General features: G+C 54.9%; 1 protein-coding gene across 1 annotated transcript in view; it reads right to left on the minus strand.

The window, feature by feature from the left end:
* Positions 1-22,952, minus strand: part of Sdc3 (syndecan 3) — a 32,901-nt gene extending 9,949 nt beyond the window's left edge. Inside the window, exon 1 of the mRNA XM_032896947.1 lies at positions 22,724-22,952. Within this exon, the coding sequence (XP_032752838.1) occupies positions 22,724-22,855 (132 nt within the window). The 5' untranslated portion in view covers positions 22,856-22,952. The remainder of the gene's footprint in view (positions 1-22,723) is intronic.
* Positions 22,953-23,346: the final 394 nt, after the last annotated feature.

The raw sequence follows: 23,346 nt of genomic DNA on the forward strand, positions 1-23,346 counted from the left end.
CTGGCCTTGCCTACCATGCAGGTTCACCCAGCACCCTCCACAGCCCCTGGTTTCTCTGCCTAGAGCATTCTTCCCAAGCCACCTCCAGTGTTACTTCTTTTGAAAGGCATCCCACGCTCCCAAGTCATGATGCCTGAAGTTCGTGAGCAGTTTGCTTTGAAATACCAGTGTTAAGGGGCTGTTCCCATTCACCGTCTACAATAAGATGCTCCAAGATGGTGGTTGTCCTGACTAGCAAGGTTCCTGGCACTGAGGAGGCTTAGGATGACCGATTTGGAGTTAGGACCTGGAATGGCTAGAGGTGTGGACACAAAGTCACTAGGCTGGTCACAGAGGGCCCAGTGGCTAGCCAGTGGGTGGGTTTCTCGGGTAGTGCCTGGGTATCTGCCCCAGCTGGCAGTGGGGAGCAGTGGAAGGTGTGTGAGAAGGGCAGGAACTACATTTACATTCAGCATCTCACACCCCTGCCGCTTACAGACCCTTGTCGAATTCATGCAGAGCCAAAGAGAGGCTCTTAGTCCTGGCTTCCTGCCCCCAGCCCCCAGCACCTGCTCCAGAGCCCCAGCCAAGGCAGCCAGGGCAGGGAGCCAGGAGATACCCCTCATATACCACACACACACACACACACACACACACACACACACACACACACACACACACACGTCTGGAAGTAATGAATTAATCAGTATTTACTTTATACGAGTGAGTCATGGGATGGAACAATTAGTGTAATTGCCCCGTGACTAATCACTGGGTCTTCCTCCTTTGTAGACATCCCAGGAGCTCAGAGCAAGCCCATTGTTACCCCCACCAGCTCCCATTTCTGCCCAGCCCACACTTCCCAGGTCCTGGACTGTAAGAGCCACATCTCCTACAAGCTAGAATCCTGTGGGGGCTTTAAGCACCTGTCCCTCTCATTGTCCAGCCAGTAACCTGATGTCACACAGCAGGATGAGGACTAAGTTCTGTTGAAGCAGGCTGAGAAGGAATGTTCTAAGAGATCTGTCATTCCAGGGACCCAAAATATGAGCGAACACAGGAGTCAAAATGGGGATTCCTCAAGGCTCCTCAGTGGCCAAAAAGGGCTTGCATCAACCCAGAGACAGTTCCAAAGCTACAAGGACCCTGCAATTGATACAGCCAGAGACACAAACATGTACCAACACACACTCACCTAGAGGCAGCCATTGAAGGCAACAGACCGCATGTCTTTGGGGGCCTGTGAGAGAAGTTGCGAGGGGTGGGGGGTATTGCATGCAGCTCTGAGCTCAGAAAGGAGCATATAGCCTCTCATGAACCCATCAGCCTCCACTCAGGTAGCACTCACCTAGATACTATTCATCCTGGCTCAGTAGCCATTGACATGACAACGGTTGCCATGGCAACCATATTCTCCATGCTAAGGACCAGGAGCTGCAGCTCCCCACAGAGCTGCAGAGTGGGAGAGGGAGATGGGGAAGGATCAGAGGACAGGAGGGATGGAGAGGGGGAAGGCCAGAGCAGTCAGGGCTGGGGAGAAGGGGAGGTGAGAACGTTTGGGGGGGGGGGAGGTGGAATCTCACATCTCAATTTAGTCTCACTCATCAGAGGCTGCTGGGAAGAGGCAACCTTAAGAGGCATGATTTCCCCACCATGCCTCCACCAGACATCCTTCCGCTAGAACGAGATGCTTGAACCGGCCAGGGGCCTAGCCCATAGCCCAGTCACCCTGAGGTCACCCTGTGGGTCGGATGAGGAGGAGGAAAAAGAGGAGGAAGAGGAGGAGGAGGAGGAGGGAGAGGAGGAGGAGGAAGAGGAGGAGGAGGAGGAGGAGGAGGAGGCTTGCAGGACACTAGGGATGCTGGTAGCTCAGCTCCCAGGGGACAGCAGAAGGGCGGGGAGTTGGGGGGGTTGGCGGGCAGTGAAGAAAGGTGGCAGTGAAGAAAGCTTTAAATGTCACTAACTGAGGGGAGGCAAAGACAGCATCTCACCCCTGAATGGCATCTGCATTGGCCTGACTTCACACTTGATGTCACCCCCTTAAAGAATAGAGTCCTAGTGCCGTGGGCCCTGTTGGCCTCTCTGTCTGACCCTCCCTGTGACTCTCCACTGAAACCGTCTACAAACCCTGTGACTGAGCAGCCTGCAGACACTCATGTCCCAACAAGTGACTGAGAGGAGATACAGCCTAATGTGCACATAGACACAAACTACACAACCCCAGCACAACCCCAGCACACCCCCATCACACACACACACACACACACATACAAGTGGACACACATCCTTTAGCACACACACAAACACATATATGGACATGCATACTCATACATACACTGGTACACACATGCACACACTCCTTCACACCAATACCTCAGCAGACACACGACCCAATGGACACAGTTAAAAGCGGCATTGACAGACCCCCCAATGCACATGCCCAGTAGAGTTTATTAGTGGCGTCTGCCAGCACAGTCTTGTCCCAGTTGTGCACATACCTTAGGGAACTCATGAAGGAATGACTCACCCCTACAGGTGCTCCACAAACATCAGCAGGCTCGGGACCACAGGTGCCAAGTGTCACCTCCATGGACACACACGTCCCCTAGGCCACATGGCACTCTTGTTCCACTGCCTGCTCCATTCAAACACACACACTACAACTTGAATCCAATCCCTTCACACTTGCATGTCACGGCACGACCCCCTGGTCCAGCACGCACCATGAAGGGAAGAAGTACCCCTGACATGTTTTCCTCCAGGGCCAACACAAGGCAAACAGCCAGTAGAACATCCTCCTTCCTGCCACTGGGGACCTGGGTATCAGGCTACCGCCGTCATCATCATCACCATCATCGTCATCATCAGCATCAGCATCATCATCCCCTGGATGGGAGGGTTGTTATCTTCACTCTACAGAGCCAGACAGCAAGGCTAGCCAACGACCCAGGCATGAGCACCACCCTCATGCAGTCCTTCTCTCTGAGTGTTCCAGGCCACCCAACCCCATGTTCAGCCAGAGCCCAGGGTTCCTACACGTGTGGCCAGCCCCATTTGCCCAGTCGGACACCCACCCCAGCAATTCAGCATCTACCTGTGCTTGCAGCCCCACCTACCCACCAAGGTTGGCTTCAGTGACTGAATCTGCTTCACAGCACACACCCTCCCCACAGACGACACAGGCCCCTCGCTCCTAGAGCAGGTCCCTCTGGACTCCCAGAGATGCAACCCCCAGGGTCAGCACAAACTCATGTGCCTGTGATCGGCTACAATGTTCCACCCCTCCTTATCACATTCATCTGGAACTGAACGACAGCCTCAGGCCTCAAAGACACCCAGGCCCCTGTCCAGGGATGTGGGGTCCTGGCCCGGTGGCAAGCAAGCTCCCCTAGACAGCCACAGGCCTCTCTCCCGAGTGTCATGGAGCTGTGGGAGTTGCTGGGCTTCCAAATGCCTGGACAGAAGGCTTCCTCCTGCCGGCAACCCCGTCTCCTCAGATTTCCTGCCCAAGACTAAGCATCTGGAGCCTCAAGTCAGAAATGTCCCCATAGCCCACAGCAGCAACTGACCACTACCTCTGAGACACCCCTTACTCAGAACCCTCTCCAAGTCACCAACAAAGTCCCAAGGAACCCTCTTCACCTCCTCCTCCACCTTGTAGAGAGACAGGGCCCTCAGTTCCTCATCTGTGAAATGAGAGGGTAAGAGCAGGAATCTTTAAGCCACTGGGAGGGGTAGCCAGGGCTGTGCAAAGCAGGAACAGGGTTGTGGGTGGGTGGGTGGGTGGGTGAGTAATGATTGATTACCAGTTGTGTTAATCTCTCCACAATTACAGAAGTGAAGCCACAGCGTCGTCCTGGAGGAGACAGCTGCAGAGGGAACTGCTGATACCCAGAGAAGTTGAATAACGTTGCCAAAGCCACACAGAGGACTAAAGAGAGAGAGAGACTGGAGGACGAAGGGCAGAGTAAGGTGCAGAAGCATTCAGACACATAAATTAGGTCAGCCGCCGGGGGCCAGGAACCCAGCACCCTGCTAATCAGGCTGCAAAAGCTAGAACAAAATCAAGTGTAATTAATTCTGCCCCAGCTTCCTTCCCCCAGTTAGCCAGATTAGGGCTCCACTGTCCTGGTGACCAGAGACAATGTGAGCTGGGGCTGAGAGCCCAGCATTGGGCTCAGAAAGTCTTGGGTTCAAGTCAAGCTCTATTTGTTTGCTGGGTGTCTCTGGGCAAGTTATATAACCTCTCTGAGCCTGTATTTGGCTAAACAGTGACAACAATAATGCATGCTTCATACAGCTGTTGTGAGAATCCAGTGAGGCAGCACATAGGAAGTCTGTGCTGCCAGTCAGACTGTTGTTGGTCCTGACTGTCTGTGGCTGATATTCCCACACCAGATCTCAGTTTCACGTCTAAACTAGGCCTGAGAGATCAGAGTGTTCAAGTCCTTCTCCCAGCAGATGCAGAGATAGACAGGAGGGGAGAGGAGCGGTCCAGAGTAGCCCCCAGGGTCCCCATGGGCTCCGTCCCCAAAGGCCCTCAGCCCTGTGAGAACTCAGCGCCTCTCATGCTCACCAACTCCACCCGGGAGACCCAGAGACTCTCTGCAGGAATGTGGGCTGTGGCCAGGCTCTGGGCAGAAGGATGGCCAGGGTGACAATGACAGTATGGATAACCTCAGTCCTACCCCTTCCCAGTCTTATGCCCCAGCTTCCCACCCCCACCCTACCCCACCCCCACAGGGCAGCACTGAGTTCAGAAAATGCACCCCCACTACTTCTCCCCCACCTCCTCATTTCACCCCAGCATCTCCCTCATCCCCCAACCCCAGCTTCCACCGGCTCCCGCCCCCCTAAAACCCACCTACCCCCCAACCCCTTTCCCCACTCCTCACCCCCACCTAGCACATCCCAGCCAGCCAACTTCTCTGCAAAGGAAATCAAGATGGTGACTGCACCCCTCCCCTTCTGTGTGCCAGGGGGATGGGGGTGGGGTGGGGGTGTCAGCAAAACCTCCCTCTATCACCTTCTCCAGCTTGCTGGTGCCCCCCAAATCTCTATCCATAACAGTGGTGAACCAACAGTGCACAGGTCACGTGAGCTCCTCCCCGCTTGCAAACAGAACTTTCTCCTCCTCCCCCTCAGTAAAGTGCAAAGGAAAACTCAGACTATGAAACCCAGGTCAGGACCCCTCTAAGCTGGACCTTGCCAGCCTTCTGCAATTGGGGCCTCAAGAACAGGAGCCCCAGGGCAGTGCTCTGAATAAGAAAGGGGAACTGGAAGCAGTTGTTTGTTCTCAACAATAGGGAACTGCTAAATAAGTCAGCATACATGGAATAGTATGTAGCTGTTAATAAGTGTATTCTCACATGCCCATGCTGCTTAATTAGGTCCCTAAAAGGCCTGAATGCTTCCCAGAAGATTTTTTTTTTCTAAAAAAAGTTGTTTTGAAAGAATATTCCAGAATAAGGGAAAAGTTGTCCACTGACTGCCAGGAGAGGGACAGCTGGACTGCTAAAGTGACTGCTGGGTACTTCTGTCCCTCAATGACTGAATGGCCCTGGCCAGGCACCAACTCTGTCAGTCTGCCCTTCCAGACAAAACAAAGGCAGTATGACCTCTCTGGGGCATCATAATGGAGACTGGGCCTAGGACTGTCGCAGTTAATACCCTCACCATCAAGTTCCAAAGGGAGACTATTAAACACACATGGCGTCCAGCCAGCCTAGCAGAACCTGCTATGGAAGTGTCATCCCCAAGTTACATTTCAGAGAGGCTGAAGTGGCCGGCCAGCTATCTGGGTCGGTCTGTGGTTTTCCAGCACTTGGCTTTAAGCGTTGTGCCTGCTTCCTAAGGACCCCCACCACCTGATGGCCAATGGTTTCCTCAGCCCTCTTCCTTTGTGGACACCTCCCAAAAAAACAGTTGGCTGCAGATAGAGGCTGGTGGGCCTGGCTGCCCCCTTCCCCACCCCGCCATCACCCTCACCATGATAGTTCTACAAATAGGCACCCGCCAGCTGCCCATCCAGGCATGAGATACAGGCAGCCGCTCCACAGCACACATTCTGTCTCCTGTGTTGGGATGAAAGACAGTGACCAGCACTGGTAAGCTAGGGAACCCCTCAGCCCAGGCTGAGGCAACTCCCACTCTCCCAGCCACGAGCTTTTGGAGATCACCCTTGAGACCCCCCTGGCACGCTGCTCCTTGATTCCCAGCCCTGAGTTGTGCAAAGGAGGAGCACCCATGGAGGCCTGGGTCTTCCAGCCTCTGCCTAATGATCCTCCCACATGAAACCCCAGCTCCTGTCCTCCGGCCTCAGTGGGCTTGGCTTGACCCACTTGGCTTGGGCTTGCCTGACCATGTTGGGTCCCAGGTTCTTCTCACTCACAGATAAAGACACTAAGACTTCTGACCACCAGTGTGTCCCAACAGGGCTTGAACCCTTGACTGAAACCCCTGAGCCTCCAAGAGTACACACAGGGCCCCCGCTGCAGCCTGGTGCATCCCCTGGGCATTTTTCAGGAGGACATCTGTGTCATTCCATCCCTTACTGTGAAGAATAGTGGGCCTGGGTTCTCTGGATACATACAGCCTAGATTCTCTCCACAAACCCCACTGGTGGGGGCTAATCCTCATTCCATACATGGGAACCAGAGCTCAGAGAGGTAAAGCAACTGGCCTTGAGTCTCCCAGCAATAGGACTAAAATACAAAATCAACATTAGCCAGACCCCAGGCGCGCCCTACTGTACAGGGGCCTGTCAGGTTATTTACCTCATGTGGGTTCACACACTAGGGCCTCAGGTCCCATCCTTCCCCCCAGTCTGTTGTCCCATAGGAGGAGAGCTACTTCATTTCAGGGGACTCTGGGTGCTCTGAGCAGCAGAGGCCTCAGGAGCCACCATCCCCGTGTCCAGGTAGAAACTGACACATACAGAAGGTTCACATCAGACACCAAGGGAGGTCTGACTGGCAGAGTGCTCAGAGCCTGCCTAGGAACCAACACACTTGTCCCCAGCCACCTTCATCCTGGTTCCTATAAGCCACATAGATCGTCCAAAGGATGAGCGGCTCAAGCTACACCAAGAAGGCGCCAAATGCTAGCACAGGCTTTCTGCAGCTGTGCAACCTTAGGCAGGAAGCCGACTTCTCTGAGCTGTGGTCTCTTTGGCTTTGCTTATGTAAGCTTAATAACAACACTGACCTCAGAGGGTCAGGGGATCTGACACCGAGAGCCCAGTAAGAGCCTCCCTTCTCAGCAATCTGTCGGCCTGAGCCCCAGACTCCCATCTGCAGGCCCTGACACAGAGCAGGGGGCCTTAGGAGGGAAGCACAGGATCCTGGGCACAGCAGGTGGCCCATAGGCAGATCCTTCCACTCTCCACCCTTGCTCTCAAGCAATGGGTCTGTAGTCCCAGCTCCCCAGATGGTCTGGCTCCTTCAGCTGTGCATGGGCTGAGCTTTTAAAGCAGCCCCTCAAAGGACAAGCTCTTATCCATCATCACCCTGAGCTTCGTACCTGGTCCACTGTGCCACCCCATAGACACCTGAGCGATGCAGGGATCACTGTGCTCAGAAGCCATAGAAGAGCCTGCTTAGAAAGCTAGGAGAAGCGACCTCAGACCCCTCTGGTGGGTACATCAAAACAGGAAGGCCACTTTCAAAGAGCAGCTGACAGTTCTTCGGAATGTGAAAACAGAAGGTATGACCCAGTAATTCTATTTTTTTTTTTTTAATTTTTAAAACACAAAAGCGGGACAGGCAAGAGGGCTCAGCTCATAAAGGAGCTTGCTGCCAAGGACGAAGACCTGGGTTCGATTCCCGGAGCTCACATGGTGGAAGTCAAGAACAAAGTTGCCCTCTGACTTCCATGTGCCCCAACATAAACAAAAATAAATAAATGAAATGCAATCAAGAACAGAAAAGCAGGGCTGTCCAGAAGAGGCAAAAGTGAATTCATCCTGACTGGATGCACAGGACCCCTGCTGGGTGTGCACACACTAGGAACATCGCTGTTATCGGCTGAATAGTTACTGTGTCACCGTGTCAGTGCTCATGTGACCCTTGTTCTTAGCATGTGTCACCTGCTTCGAGGACGCCTAAGGCAGGATCCATCCACATAGAAGAATATTACTCATCAGAGAAAGCTACAAAGATGGCGGACGCTACTACCCAGTGAGTGAACCTCTCAAGCACTGTGCGAAGGGGCAAAATCAGGCCTGCAGACCTCACACTGTGTGGTCCCCTGAGAAGGAAGTGTCCAGCCTGTTGACTGCTAGCACTGGGCACCCTAGGCACACAGGGAACAATGACACTGGCACAGGGTCTCCTTTCAGAATGATTTTTTTTTTTTAAAAAAGTCCAGAAGGTGGCAGTGGCGCACGCCTTTAATCCAGCACTTGGGAGGCAGAGGCAGGTGGATCTCTGTGAGTTTGAGGCCAGTCTCGTTTGCAGAACAAGTTCTAGGACAGCAGGGCTACACAGAGAAACCCTATCTTAAAACCCAAACACTTAAAACACTTAATAAAAATCATTCTGAAATAACCCAGAGTGGTGGCACACATCTGTAGACACCGCCCTCCCCTTCCCCCACATACAGACACTTCGGAGGTAGAAGCAGGAAGCTCAGGAGTTCAAGGTCATCCTTGGCTCAGAGCAAGCTTGAGGCCAACCTGGACTGACTACTGGAAATCTGGTTGGTTCGTTGGTTTGTTTGTTTGAAGTCCTAAACTAGGTGGTGGTTGCAGCTCTGAATTATAGCAGCCTCCACTCTCCTCCAGTGACCCCTGGAGAGTGCCCAGAACCTCAGGCAGACTGACCCAGAGTCCCACAATGCCCTGCAGCCACATGGGGCCCAGTGGTCCTTCCATGTCTTACCCAAGTACCTTGTAGGCACCTCTACTGTGGATGCTGGGCCCTCTAGTAAGCATAACGAAGGTCACCTGAAGACTTGCCCGGTGACAGTGACAGCCCATCTGGCTACAGAGATGTTCCTAAGTGACTTGCAAGCACACACAGCATGAGGCCCGTGCTTCCAGGCAGAACTCAGCGTGACCACACCATTCAGAAAGATGCACAATTTGAACTTGATGGACTGTTCGTTTCTGGAATTTTCCACTTAGTATTGTCATGCTGTGGTTGGTTGAGCATAGGGAGTAAAGCCGTGGCTAAGGGAAACATCTGCACTTTAGGGCACATGAGTCTCCTCTCGATATGACTGTGTAATAAAGGCGAATGCGTACAACTGAGGCTCAGAGGAAGGGAGGAAATTTGGTTACACGGCAGAGCCTAGACACAAATTTGGAATCTCCAGAGAACTTATCATGCACCCTTGTCACACACATCTCAGTGCTCCCATTTTGGGTACCCAAGAGAAGCCCTCTGGTGGCAGATAGACAAACCCCTGGGGTGGAGCCCTCAGGTAAGCAGAGCCCAGCCAGGCCTCTCTCTGTGTCTGTAGGCCACCAACTCTCAAAGGGCCATTGAAGGGTGCAGGGGCAGCTCACATCCAGATGCCCTCTCAGGAGTCCTGCTAGCTGTCCTAACAAGATCTAGGACCAGAGGGGGCCTTAGAGGCTAGACCCAAGGCCATCTGCCCCTACCTTGTGGCTGTCCTGCGTAGCCTCAAGGACAGACAGCCCTGTGGGCTCCAGGATCTGTCCCTCATCCCTACCCACCTCCACTTGGCTCCCAGGCTGAACCTCTACCAAGCCAACAGCAGCTGCCAAGCCCCGGGCAGTTTCCGCTCTCTGCTCCCAGACGGAGGCCCCATCTGTCCTGAGGCCTGGCCCAGGCCCCAGATGCCTGCCTTTGTCTGGCAGGTTCTCAGTGTCCCCTCAGTGACAGGGTGGAGGGAGCATGGAAAACCCCATATGCCGTGTCTGCCCTCATCAGCATCCCAAGATGCTTGGGGATATATGTCCTGCTCTCCCCTTAACCCTCCACACAGGTTCTGCACTGGGCCCAGACACCACCCTGCCTTTAAGGACCTTGAGTGGCCTCCAACCCACTCTGCAGCTACCACAAAGCTACCACATCCCCTCTACCAAGACTCCTCCCAGACCCTTCCTTCCACAGCAAGGCTGGAAGAACTCCCATAACACCTGCCTGGCCCCTTTCCTACAGGGTGTCTGCCTCCAGCCCAGCCTCAGGAAAGAATGAATGGGGGTGGGGGGACTAATAAGAAAGTGCAGAAGGAATGAATAAATAAGAGAATAATTAAATGAGGGAGGGAATTGATGAGGAAGGAGATGAGTGAGAAACGGAATGAATGAGGGGGGTGAATGAATGAGAGGGGGGAATGAATGAGTGAGTGAATGAACGAACGAGGGGACACGAATGAGCGAGTACCAGATGGTCTTGCCCAGGATCCAGCTTGGAAGAAGACAGTGTTAGTGACAGAGGGTCTGAGCTGGAAAGATGGCCACCAACCTGGATGTCAGCCAGCAGACTGCTGCCAGGGCAGTCTTGCTCACTGAGCCTGGGATGGGGTGAGGATGTCACCTCTATGGTGGCTGAGACTCCTCCCACTACCAACACGCTGGCCACAGCTTGAGGCCACCACCATAAACTGGCTACATGAGCCCTAATGCTTTCCTTAGTGGAACAAGGGCTATCCTGTTTACAGAGGGGATCTAGAGGCCCAAGTCACAGCCCTGTCACCCAAGCCACTGCCTCATCATCACCCTCAACACACACTGCTACCCGTCCAAACTCGGACAGAGCTGAGGTGGGAAGAAACAGGCCAGGCCCAGCCTGCGTGGTCTTACATTCTGGGTAGTGTGGGGTGTTTCCTCCCACAGTGGGCCAGGGACAGTCACCTCAGAGCCACTGTTCATACCAATCTCCTCTAGTAGATGCAACTTTCAGATGCCTCATAGCACAGCGACCCACCAGGGAACCATGCTCAGACAGCAGTCACATACCATGGCCTGGCCTGCTCAGTGCCTGCACCATTCTGCTAGTGACCAACAATGTCCTTAGTCACCTCCAGGGCCTCCAGCTCAGATCTCCCGTCAACTAGACAGGTCTCAATCTTAGCTGTACACATGCTCGGAACCCAACATAGGATGTATCCTGGCTGGGCTTCATTCATCTTCCCGCCTCACCAGGATGCTCAAGTACCAGAATCAGAGGGCTTCCTAGCTCAAGATTCTGAGTCAGGGGCCCCTGCAGACAGGTAGGTACTTAAGTGGTAGGAGATGGCCCTCCTGGCCTCTCTCTAGTAGTTGTCCCTTTCTTGGGGGACACACAGCTCCTGCCTTCACTCCCACGCTGACAGCACCCAGAATTTATGAGTGGCATACAGAACCAGCTCTCTGAGGGGTCCAAGAGTAGCTTTTTGGCATGAGAATGATGTGCCTCTGGGGGTTGGGCAGGAGGCAGAGCTCCCAGTGTCTCCTCTGCCCTTGCTTTAATCTCCCTAAGGAGGCCAGATGACCAGCTGCCCCTGGCCAGAGCTCTGGACCCTGGGATTAAGACCTGGATTAGGGACAGGCCTGTTCCCGTGAGCACAGCTCCAGTGCTGTGTCTGCACAGCACATACACATGTGTCCAGAGGGCTCCTGGAAGCGCCTAGGGACACTGTGTGTGCATGGCCAATTGTGGGTGTGGATGCTGCGAGTCCGAGCCTGTTCCTATGGGCACAAGGAGTCTTAGTACTCCATGCGAAAACAGTCCCTGCCACTGGTCTGGGAGTCCGCGTACATTCATCTGTGTCTTCACATGTGTGCATGCATCGGTACATGTGCACATGTATGAATGCATGTGGAAGTCTAAAGTCGATGTCGGGTGTCTTCCTGCTCCAGCTTTTATGGTTGAAGCATAGTCTCTTGCTGAACCCAGAGCTCAGTTTCTGGGAGCCTGGTTAGACGGCTTGTCCCAGGGACCGCTTGTGTCAGTCAGCCTCATGAGTGCTGGGTTGATACGTGGGTCACCATGCTCACCTAGCTCACCTGGACTCTAGGTCTTCCCATTCGATAGCTAGAACTTCAATTAGTGAGTGCCCAGCCTCTGTGGGTGCATCTGACCCTCACAACGTTGCCACAGCGCCTCCCGACTTCCTCCATCGAAATCCGTGTGGAGTCACCTTAAGGGAGTGAACCTTAGCAGCTGGGGAAGTGGGAGAGGTGGTTTCCGCTACTCCAGGCGCTCAAGCATCAGCTTAGACTCCTGGCAACCTCCATATACACCTGCATGCCAATGACCTCGTCACTCACCACAGTGTAAGCTTGGACAGAACCGTGATGTTAGTAACCATACGTGAGAAAGGGTCACCCAGGGACCATCACAGCCTCCCGGCCAGGTCTAAAATCATTTCTCCACTTCATGTGGAAGCAAGATAAAACCGGCTTCCCAGCTCCCTCAGTTACAGGACCCTGACCAGCAAGACCAGTGTCTACTGTCCTCAAAGCAGCTTTGGCCTCAAATTCCTTGAGGCTTGTTAAAGGGAGAGGTGAGCTCTTGACGGGGAGGTGAGGACTTCCAAAGGGATCTATCCCAGCTCTAACCAGATCCTGTCCCTCCAAGGAACAAGACTTCAAGTCCCCACTGAATTAACAGTCAGGGATGGGAGAGGTCCCAATCAGTCAGGGAGGGAGGGAAGGAGGGACAGCCTCAGGGAATGAGAGTAGGAGGAAAAGAAAACTAGGAAGGAAGAGAGAGCGAGCAAAGGTGTTGGAGGGGGAAGGATGGCTGAAGGGGACACCTCCAGGTAACCCAGCCCCCACGGCCCACTTTCAAGGCATCAAAGTACCAAAGCACCTCGATACACACACACAACTCCATGGCTACATCTCCCCAGCTGTTCTTGCTTCCCTTTTCTCCCCAGCTTGGGAGGGGGGGGGTCGTCATACAGGGGAGGGCCAGGGAGAAAAGACAAGGTGTTAGAGTGAGAAGAACCAGAAATAAATCAAAATGAGGATGTGTGAAAATGGGGAAAAGAAACAATACAGCAATGTCAGACCAGGGAAAACGAAACGTGGATGTGTGAGTTGGGCCGGGAGATGATGTCATGGGGAGGGGGGAAGGTAGCAGCTGCAACAGTGTATCCAAGACAGGGCTCCCCAGAGGCTAGGTAACAAAGTAACCCTGTGGGGAGTCAGACAAGAAGAAGCACTGAAGCAGGACCAGTGCTTGGCAAAGAATCTTAACTTTGGGAAAGAGCAGGGCCTGGGAATCTAGCAGAGGTAGGACAGAAGGAGGGCTCCCCCGGTGTTGGGCAGCTAGGAAGAAGGGCTATCTGAGCTGGGCTTTGGAGTATGAATAGAAGTTCACTGGAAGGGTAAGCGAGGATATACATTGGTGTGAAAAGTCAGACAATGGGCTGTTGAAGGGGTCTTGGGTGGGGCAGTGCGCAGGGCAGAGGAACCAGTCTGAAGCCTTGCACTGAAGAACAGTGAGAATAGATGTGGCACAGATACCAAGGGACACAAGAGCATCTGGGGGCAGCCAGGGGGGAAGCTTCTGGAGACAAACAGTGGAACGACACCTGGGCTCTGAACAACAATGGAGACAGGTAAAAGACAACCTGGTGTAGGGAGTGATGCTCACCCTGGGCCTCTAGAAGGTTTGCAATCTCAGTTTAGTAATCAACTTGCTGTTACTTTGGGTCCTCTGCCACCAGCAGTCCCCTCCCTGCAAGCCTAGGTTAGCTTCAGCAGAGATGTAATGACAAAGAATCGTCCTCATCCTCGAAGTCAAGGAGGCCCTGGTCTGAGTCAGCACCCAGCAGGCACACAAGTTCAAGGATCTGGCAAGACCTTGGTCTTTACCTCAGTCTTGATGCAGCACCGGATGGCACAACTTCTCTGCTGCTGGCAGTTTGTGTAATAGATGGCGCCCTAGCATCACACCGCATGGGTTCGAATCCCAACTCAGCTCTTCCTCTGTGACTTTACGCAAAGTATGTCATCTCCCTGTGTTTCTATCGTATTTAAGAAATGAAGATAATGTCTGTGTCTTTCTCACAGGGCTGAGTGTGATTTTTGATACACTAGGTTTGGTATCCACCATACGACCCCCTTACAGGCCACACCCGCTGCCTCAGGGCAGAACGTAAAGGTCTCAATTCATCACAGCTCACCTGATGAGCTGTGTGGAGTCTTCTGCACTGGGGCCAACTACCTAACCCCAGAATGTGCTGAGGTACAAAGCCAGAAGCCTGGAAGTAGCCAGTCAGTAAGGCCACCCCTTTAGCAACAGGATAGGAAGAGAAAAAGCCTCCATCTCAAACACAGGCATGCTCGCCTTCCACACGACGTGCTCCCTCCTCCTCTGGCTGGCAATCCTACTGTTCCTTTCCATAGCTTGTCCTTCCAGCAGACCATAGCCCTTCCTGCTTCTGAGCCTTTGACCACTCCAACCCTCAGCCATCCACTGAGGGCTTGAACCAAGAACACTTCCTTCACAAGGCCTCCCTTCAGTCTCTAGAATCAACACCTCACTTCCTTGACTCCTTCCTTCTCCATTATTGGAGCTTCATAAGGTCCAGAGCCAAGCACGGGGGTTGGGGGAAGACACACACAGCTCAGACAAGGGCTGTGGGTCTGGTGGGTTTCAGCAGGCAGGTGAGAACAAGGACCCGGTGATGGACTCCCCACCCAGTGTTCTTCTCACCCCTGGGTGGCCTGGATGTGAGTGACCATGTCCCCAAGGGTCAGGGAGAGAGGTAGCACTCAATGTGACTGGAAAGGAAAGGGGCTCCCACCCAGGCCCGAGAGGAACCATGATAGGACATGTGAAGGGTGTGGGGCACTCGAGGTCAGGCCATCAGTGGCTGTGAGGACTGGCAGACCCAGATCGCCCCCCATCCAATGGCTCCATTTCACAGACAGTTCAGTTCCCTTTTCCTAGATGAGTTGCTAGAAGAATCAAGCCCAAGGCAATCTTAAAGGAAGCTGATACTAAAAATAAAACCTGCCACCCTGGTAACTAGTGACCGCTGAGCTAGCTTTGCCTCCCAAAGCCTGAAGAACCAGGAGCCACCAGTCCCTGTCCACAGAAGAGGAGACCCCTTCCAGGGCTAGGCTGGTCTTGCCCCGAGTGGACAAAAGTGGTCTCCTGCTCCATCTCCACAAATTTCCCATCCACAGCTAGGCAGATAGGCTCTTCAGACTAACACCACAAGCGCCCAGTATGGGCCCTGTATACAGTAGGCGCCCAATAAAGACTGCTGCCCCAACCCAGTAGTCCATCGCAAGGATCCAGGAGCTGTGCCCAAGCCCTCATCACTGTGTGCTCTACTTGGTGGCCCAGTGCCCCGGGCAAGCACCTGGAAGGCTGCAGAGCACTGCGTTCACCTTGGCAGACGGCTTGCTGCCCAGATGGGGTAAGATAGGATGGTGTGACGTCCCACCAGCAGTGCTGAGGACCCAGAGGTGACTAGCGCCTAGAACCCTTATGTCCTGACCACTGTCCCTGCAACTGTCATCCCTGCCGTCTGCCTCCACCCCTCTGACAGGAGGCACCTTGAAGGCAGGAATGTGGGTGGGATTCAGAGGCAAGGCCTGTGCCCCAGCTGAGGCAACCACAATGGTCGGGAGAAAAGGACAGATGGACACCCACACCTGCCACACCCTGGATAAGTGCGCCAGTCATGGGCTCCACCAGGTATTCAGAGCAGAGGCCAACGGCTCTCCCTACCCGCCAGGATTCCTCGGCTGTCCCCCAGGCCTGAAGCTGGAGGGAGACACTAAAGAACCGGCCTCCTCCTCCCTCCGCCCACTCTGGTGCCGGCCACGGCCACTGGCGATCGAACTGGCAATCATCCAGCTGCAATTAGACTCCCAGATGGCACTGGTGCCGCTTCTACATGACTCTTCCAGCCTGGCTAGGAGCTGAGGTGGGGCTGGGGGTGGGTGGGTGGTCCACCGGGCAGGGAGAGGGTACAGGATACTCCAGAGCTGCTCAGGTACAGTCCGCCCACCCTTGAAGGTGTGACACAACATTAGCCACCCCGGGCAGAGCTCCAGAGCAGGACTGGAACAGCTGAGCGCAGACCCCACGTCCTCTTGGCGCGTGTGGGCGCCACTGGTGGGTACCTGCCCATCCCGGAGCCTTGTAAGTAAGGCAATGATATCAGTCTCCTAGAGAGGCCAGAAGGCTCAGTGAGCCAGCCATCCCTGACTGCAGAATGTACCACCATGTTTGGGCAAGGCCCAGGTCATCCACTGAGAGGGACAGCTGAGGGTGACCATCTCTACAGGAAACTCCCACTCCAAGGTTCCTAAACGTTAGCCAGCCTGGGCAGGGGGAGGGGGGAGAACAGAACCCAGACCAAGTGCTCTAAGATATAGGATCCTGGATGTGTAGGTCATGGGTGTGTGGATGGTGGGTGTGTGGACGGTGGGTGTGTGGACGGTGGGGTGTGTGGATGGTGGGTGTGTGGACGGTGGGTGTGTGGATGGTGGGTGTGTGGACGGTGGGTGTGTGGATGGTGGGTGTGTGGACAGTAGGTGTGTGGATGGTGGGTGTGTGGACGGTGGGGGTGTGTGGATGGTGGGTGTGTGGGTGGGTGGGTGTGTGACGTGGGTGTGTGGATGGTGGGGTGTGTGGACGGTGGGTGTGTGGACGGGGGGGTGTGGATGGTGGGTGTGTAGGTCGTGGGTGTGTGGACGGTGGGTGTGTGGGTCGTGGGTGTGTGGACAGTGGGTGTGTGGACGGTGGGTGTGTAGGTCGTGGGTGTGTGGACGGTGGGTGTGTGGATGGTGGGTGTGTGGACGGTGGGTGTGTGGATGGTGGGTGTGTAGGTCGTGGGTGTGTAGGTCGTGAGTGTGTGGACGGTGGGTGTGTGGGCCATGGCTGCTCACTTTCTACACACATCACCCTGCCCAGGGATTTGCACACAGGCAACCTGATCTTCGCAGAGTCCCAGGGCCATGACATCTGAGCAGTAGATAGGTCTACCTGTCTCCAGCCTGCACTGCAGGGAACAGAATTCCCAGAAACTCAGCACTGTGGAGCCTAGAAAATACTTTGCCTAATCTGGCCAAAATCCAGTCAGCTGCAACTGGGAGTCCCAACCAAGTTCTCCTACTGGGGGGCGGGGGGGGCGGCGGGGGGGGGGCAGGGCTCTGCTTTAGGCCCGGCTCCCACAGTCTTATAGGGAAACTCTAGCCCTGACTCCAGACAGCAGGTCCTTAGTAAGACCAAGAGGGCAAGAACAAAACAACAAGCAAAAGCCTGGGCAATTAGAAGCAAGAAGCTAATCTAACATTTACAGGAGCAGCCACTCCCTCCCTGTTTATGCCATACCCTAACTCCCAAGTGCCCTGCCCCTGCTATAAAAAGGCTCAGAGAGGTTAGGCGAATGCGCCCAGATCACACAGCAAGAAACTAGAAACAGCAGGGTTTCAACCTCACTGTTTGGCACAGAGGTCTCTGCAATTCTGTTTCCAGGTTTCACCTTCAGATTTGGTGCTCCCCCTTCCCCGCCCGAAACTGAGACAAGCACCAAGGTCTGAATGAGAAGACAAGTTCTGACTGTTTCAGCAGTGGGGATTAAGAGAATTCTTCTGCCCACAGGCCAGCAAGATAGCCCCAGCCTGCCACCCTCAGCCACCTGGTGAGAAAGGTGCTAGATCATTTGTGAGGGTCCCCACTCTCCCACGGCTAGGTCCCCCCCACCCAGCCATGGCTGCTTAGACTCCCCTCTGTAATCACCCTCTTCCTGTTTGATACTCAGACTAGGCCTGGTCTGTGGGAGTGGGGGAGGGGAACAGCCACCCCTCTGGCTAGAGGCCTGCTCTGGAGTGAGGGGCCGGAAGTGAAGGCTGCCCAGCCTCCCGGAATCTTGGAAGGCTAGGAGCCAAGGCAAATGCGTGGGGGGAGAGGGGGGAAGCAGTCAATAAGGCTAATGTTCCCAGGGCATTTTGTGGGACAGAGATCTGAACGGTCCAGGTGATCGCCAGTTCAGTCCTTGCTCTGGTTGGTGTGGGAGCCAGGAGGGGTGGTGGAAATAAGGGGCCAGCCTCCAGGCAGTGTCCCACTTGGTCATCCTGCCCCCAGACACAAAATTACAGGGCTGCACAATGCTGGGCTGAAGCCCAGAGCCACAACCTCATGGTCATGGCCAGACTTGGTGGTGACAGCATCACCACAGGCCCGCCCTAAGCAGCCCCCTGGCGCCTCCCAGTCCACGTCCAATACCCTGAATAAGGAAGGTTCCCGCCCACCTCACCAACTGATCCCTCCACACAGGAGCGGAACTGCTGGCCAAGCTGCATTTTCTGCGTCTCTATACTCAGTTCCCACTGCCCAGAGTGGCCTTGGGTGCCCCTAGAAGCTCAAGGTCTGTCAAGAAAGTCCTATGACTCCCCTCATCCTGTCCTGGACCTTGTGAGTCATTCCCTCTCTGCCATCAGGACAGAGAGAAGTGAGGGTCAGAGAGCTGGCACTCAGAGGGGAAGGCTGAGGCAGAGATCTGGGCTCCTAATGGTTTTCTAGGGATAGAGAGTGGAGTAGGGGTGCAAAGGCAGGTCTGGTCACCTGTGTAGAGGCAGGCATGGCTCATGCCTCATACCCAAGGGATCTTTAACCCCTTATCATCCAGGATTGTAAACGCTCCTTGCCCTGTACTCATGTGACCCAACACAAGGCCCTCAAGCTCTACACATCTTTTGGGGACTGAGGGGTTCTCTGTGAAGCCCTGGTTGGACTAGAACCAGGCTGGCCTCCAACTCAGAGATCCACCTACCTTTGCCTCCTGAGTGCTGGGATTAAAAGCTTGGGCCACCACTACCCTGGCTTTGTACACCTCTCTTATAAAGTTCCCCCAACCAGTCTCCAGGGACCTTTAGAGTCACCCCTTTGCAGATGGTAGAGGAAACGCCCTAGGAAAGCTCTTCTCCCTTTAGCAGCTTGCTGTAAGCCCCAAGACTACAGCAGAATGAAATGTGAGCAGGGACAGTGTCTAGTGAGACTGGGCAGCTGCTAAATGATAGACAAGAAGAGACAGTGGTACCCTTGCCTCTCAGCCCAACAATCAGGAGGTCGAGGCAGGAAAAAAAAAATCACAAGTTCAAGGGCTAGCCTGGGCTAGACAGTGGGACTTGATCTCAAAAATTATTTTAGTAAGTGGGGTGGTGATGGTGCCTGCCTTTAATCCCAGCAGAGAGAGGCAGGCAGATCTCTGAGTTTGAGACTAGCCTTGTCTACAGAGCGAAAGCCAATGCCTCACAGAGAAACCCTGTCTTGGAAAAAATTAATTAATAAATACATAACTTGGGGGATAAGGAGACCCCAGAGAGATGAAGTAAAGTATGTAAGCTCACAGCATATGAAGACATAGACTAGGACCGATGGCTCGGGGCGGGAACCAGCTGGGCCCCAACACAAAACAGCTAACTTGGGGTTGGGGATTTAGCTCAGTGGTAGAGTGCTTGCCTAGCAAGCGCAAGGCCCTGGGTTCGGTCCCCAGCTCCGAAAAAAAGAAAAGGGAAAAACAAAAACAAAAAAAACCAGCTAACTTCTGGCTATGTGACTCTGAGCAAGTCACCAAGTGTCTGTGGCTCATTCCCTCATCTGTGAAACAGGAATTCTGGTTATTTCAGAGACTGTCCGGCACACATCCTACACTCAGTCATATAGAGGTCTGGGGGCATGTGTCAGAACTACCCAGTGCTCAGCCTGGAACTGTGGCGCCTACCCGGAGTCCTCCTCAGCCAGTCTGCAGCTGGCCCAGAGGGCTCTAAGTAGCAGCCCTCTCCCTGAGCAGCTTGGAAAGGTGGGGGTGGGGGGGTCAGTTTCCAGGAGCCTCCCCTCTCCTGAAAGAAGCAGGTGGTCCCTCCCTCCCACACAGCCCATTCATCCACAGCTATCCGGCATTAGGAGGCTGATTCCACTCCCAGAGAGCAGGAGGCTTCAGGTCCAACCCAACAGCCCTGAAAATTCAACCCTGCTTCTATAGGTGATGGATGAGAGAGAGAGTGTGGAGGTTTAGCCAGGCTGCCATTGTGGACCTTGTCAGCTTAGCTCAGAAGGCCTCTTCTTCCAGGAAGCCTTCAAGGCTTCCTCCAAGAAGGGCCATCTCCAGAGAAAGGCAGCATACTCCAGCTCCTGCCTGACACTGTCTAATGCACAGAGAGGGTCTTGAGGTAGATGACAGCACTGCCCCACATCACACAGCAAACATCTGCTCCTGGTGCCCAGCAGCCCAGAAATCATGAGGACCTGGGTTCTGGGGCCTCTGAATCACTTTGCTTACTATAGTGGCCAGCCTGGGACAGTCCCCAGCTTTTCATTCCTATAGTGAGGTCACCAGTCTGAAGGGCAAAAGGAAAGGACTCCTGGGTGCCAGGAGCAAGCCTCACCTGTCACCACAGACCTCACCTTTTCAAACACACGACCATAACTCTGACAAAGAACAGGGAACAGTGACTCGTGTCTGCAATCCCAGCACTTGGGAGGTAGGAGGGTAGGGACTTCAAGATCATCCTTGCCTATGTAGCAAGTTTGAGGCTAGCCTGAGCTACATGGGACTCTGCTCCCACCCCCGCCAAAAGGGAATCTGCGTGCACCAAGCACTGAGGCTATGCTTTCTGCTCTTTTTTGCATCTTACAGAGAGAGGAAATCAAGGCACAGGACAGTTAAGTCACTTCCACAAAGTCACACAGCCACAAATCAGTTGCATAAAGCACCCCTGACAGCAGACTGAATGGCATCTATGGTCACTCCCAGATCTGGACCTTGAAAGGACATTCTCCCAAGGCTATAATTTCTTGTGTCCCCACATTCCATGCCGCCCTGGGAGTCACTTAACGAGAACAGCTGAGGTGGCCTGAGGTCCTCAGAGCCCTAGACAGTCAGTCTCTCTCAGGACCGAAGCCTCAAATCTGTAGGTCAGGACACGCCCCCAACTTGCCAGCCACAGCCTGGATCAAACCAAAGCAGCCTTCTCCTCCCTCAAGTCCCATTTCCCTGATCCTGTGCCCTCCCAGACTGGCAAGAAGGCGCAGGGTCATCCTGTTTCTCACCTACTGAGCCAACCACTGTCAGTTCCTTGTGGTCAAAGGCCGGCACCAGAGACCATTCCTAGACCGGCCAGCTGGCCCTCTTCTGGTCTAGCCTCAGTCCTCTCTGAAAGCACCACCCTTTAACCCTTAGCTTCCCAGGCCAGGCACCAGGGCAGAGCCCTTCCTCTACAGCCCCAGTCCCTCCCTGGGAGGACGACATGCTTACAGAAAGAACACCTCTGGAGAGCCATCCCTACCACAGTCTCTCCTCTCGCTCAGCCAGGCCCACCACCTGGGCATGTCATTCAGCATTGGCCTGAACCATGCCAGCTGTACTTTGCCTTCACACCTGCCTGGTTGAGGCCCTACTATGTGCTGGGTCCTCAAAATCTCCCTGGATCCTTTCCCTACTGGTAGAAGGTGTATTATCAGCCTTTTCCTTCCTACGGACAGTAGCTCCGGTGGAGCCATGTGTCCTGAGCCCTTTGTGCTCACACCAAAATACCCTCAAAGGTGACTCTGTGTCCACTCTTCCTCCAGGAAGAGTACCCTTATTCTGTCTCTGCAGAGGGGGAAGCCGGGGCTCAGAGGAGTGGACAGGCTGGCTCAAGACCTCACCGTGAATGGGTGGTGGTCCTCGCTGGACTTTGAAACCAGGTCTTTGATGTCAAGGGTAATTTTCTATAATACTGCTGAGAAGCCGGCTCCCACTGCCAGTATGGGTAGCGCTGCCTTTCTCTCAGGAACCTCTCCCCTCTCAGGAAAAAGAAAGAAAGAAAGAAAGAAAGAAAGAAAGAAAGAAAGAAAGAAAGAAAGAAAGAAAGAAAAGACAAGGTGTGCATGGACCACCAGGCACTATTCTAGGGTCCCCAAAGCTAACAGTCCCCAGGGCAGCTCAGGGTCTTGCCTGACTCCCTACAACCTGGCCACCATGCTTAGGAGAGAAGGGGCGTGCCGGCCAGCCTGGGCTCTGGTGGTCATCTGAGTGGGTAGGGACAGCCATTGCTCCTGGAGTCAGCCACGGTGGTAGGACCTAGAAATCCCCAGCTCCTTCGGCAGGCATTTAGACACCTGTCAACTCAGAACTCACTTGGGAGCTGGGTTCCTCCGAGAAGGGACCTAGCTGGTCCACCTGCAGGACCTTCTTCCTCCTGTTCTGCTAGTGAAACCAGAACCAAGATCAATTCCATAGCTACTTGGGTTTCTCGAAGGGACAGTCAGGGGTCACCTGCTACCCACCTCTGCCGGCATGCACATCCATGTCTTCTGGGGTGGGAGGTGAGCCAGGCCCACCATCGCCACACACCTGCACACACATGCGCGTGCTTTCATGCACTTCCATGGGTCAGAGCACACACCCCCTCATCCAGCAGTCACGCAGACATGGCCAAGGTGGCACACAGAGTGCACAATGGGTCACCCTAGTGTGGAGCGGGATGCGGATGCCATCCGCCTCATATGAACAGAGCCTCTCCCATGACCACACACACCCACAGGTGCCCACGCACCCTTCTTAGAAGCAGACACACACAGGGTCACCCTCATTCACCCCCGCGGGTCACCTTCATCGACCCACCCCCCTCCTCCTGGGGAGTCCCCAAGGCCCTGCAGGCGGCTTGGGTTGGAGTGGGGGTGGGGAAAAGGCGACCCCAGCGGATACCGGACGCACACGCTTCCCGGCGGTGCGACCCCGTGAGACCGGGACACACCCAGAGCGGCGCGCGCGACGAGGGGACACGCAAAGACACGCGGGGTACACGCTGGGCACTCTCTTGGGGCCCATCACTCACCCCCGCGGCGCGGCCGGCCAGCAGCAGCAGCAGCAGCGGTGGCAGTAACAACCCGCGGGCCCCGGGCCCATGGGTGGCGGTGTCCACGCGCTGCCCCTGTGCGGTCCCGCGGCGCGGCGGCCCGGGCTTCATGGCGGCCTTTGTTCGCGGCGCGGGCTGCGCGGGACCTGCGCTCGGCTCCTCGGCCGCCGGCTCCGCCTCGCTCGTTCGTTCGCTCGCTCGCGGCTCCGCGCCCACAGCGGCCGCGCCCGCAGGAAGCGTCGCCGCCGCCGCTGCCGCCGCCGCCACCGCCGCCCCCGCGCGGGCGGGGCGAGCAGGAGGGCGGGGCCGCGGCGACAGCGGCACGCGACACCGCCCCCGGCCTCAGTTTCCCGGAGCGCGGTGGGGGCGAGGGGCGTTGACGTCTACCCCCCAACTGTGGATTCGCGGAGCACGCTGTGTGCGAGCTGCGGGAGAACCTGGGCTCTTCCAGACAGCACCCCGCGTCTCTACACCCCCAGCAGGGTGGTGTCAGAGGACTCCGGCTTGGGGTCCCCCTGGTCCTTCTGAGTTTCACCTTGACCTGTCTATCTGAGAAACACAGGCTATAGCCCCTAGCACCCTGAGTGCAGGAAGCAGAGGCT

This window comes from Rattus rattus, chromosome 1 (assembly GCF_011064425.1).
Source record: "Rattus rattus isolate New Zealand chromosome 1, Rrattus_CSIRO_v1, whole genome shotgun sequence".
Classification (NCBI taxonomy): Eukaryota; Metazoa; Chordata; class Mammalia; order Rodentia; family Muridae; genus Rattus; species Rattus rattus.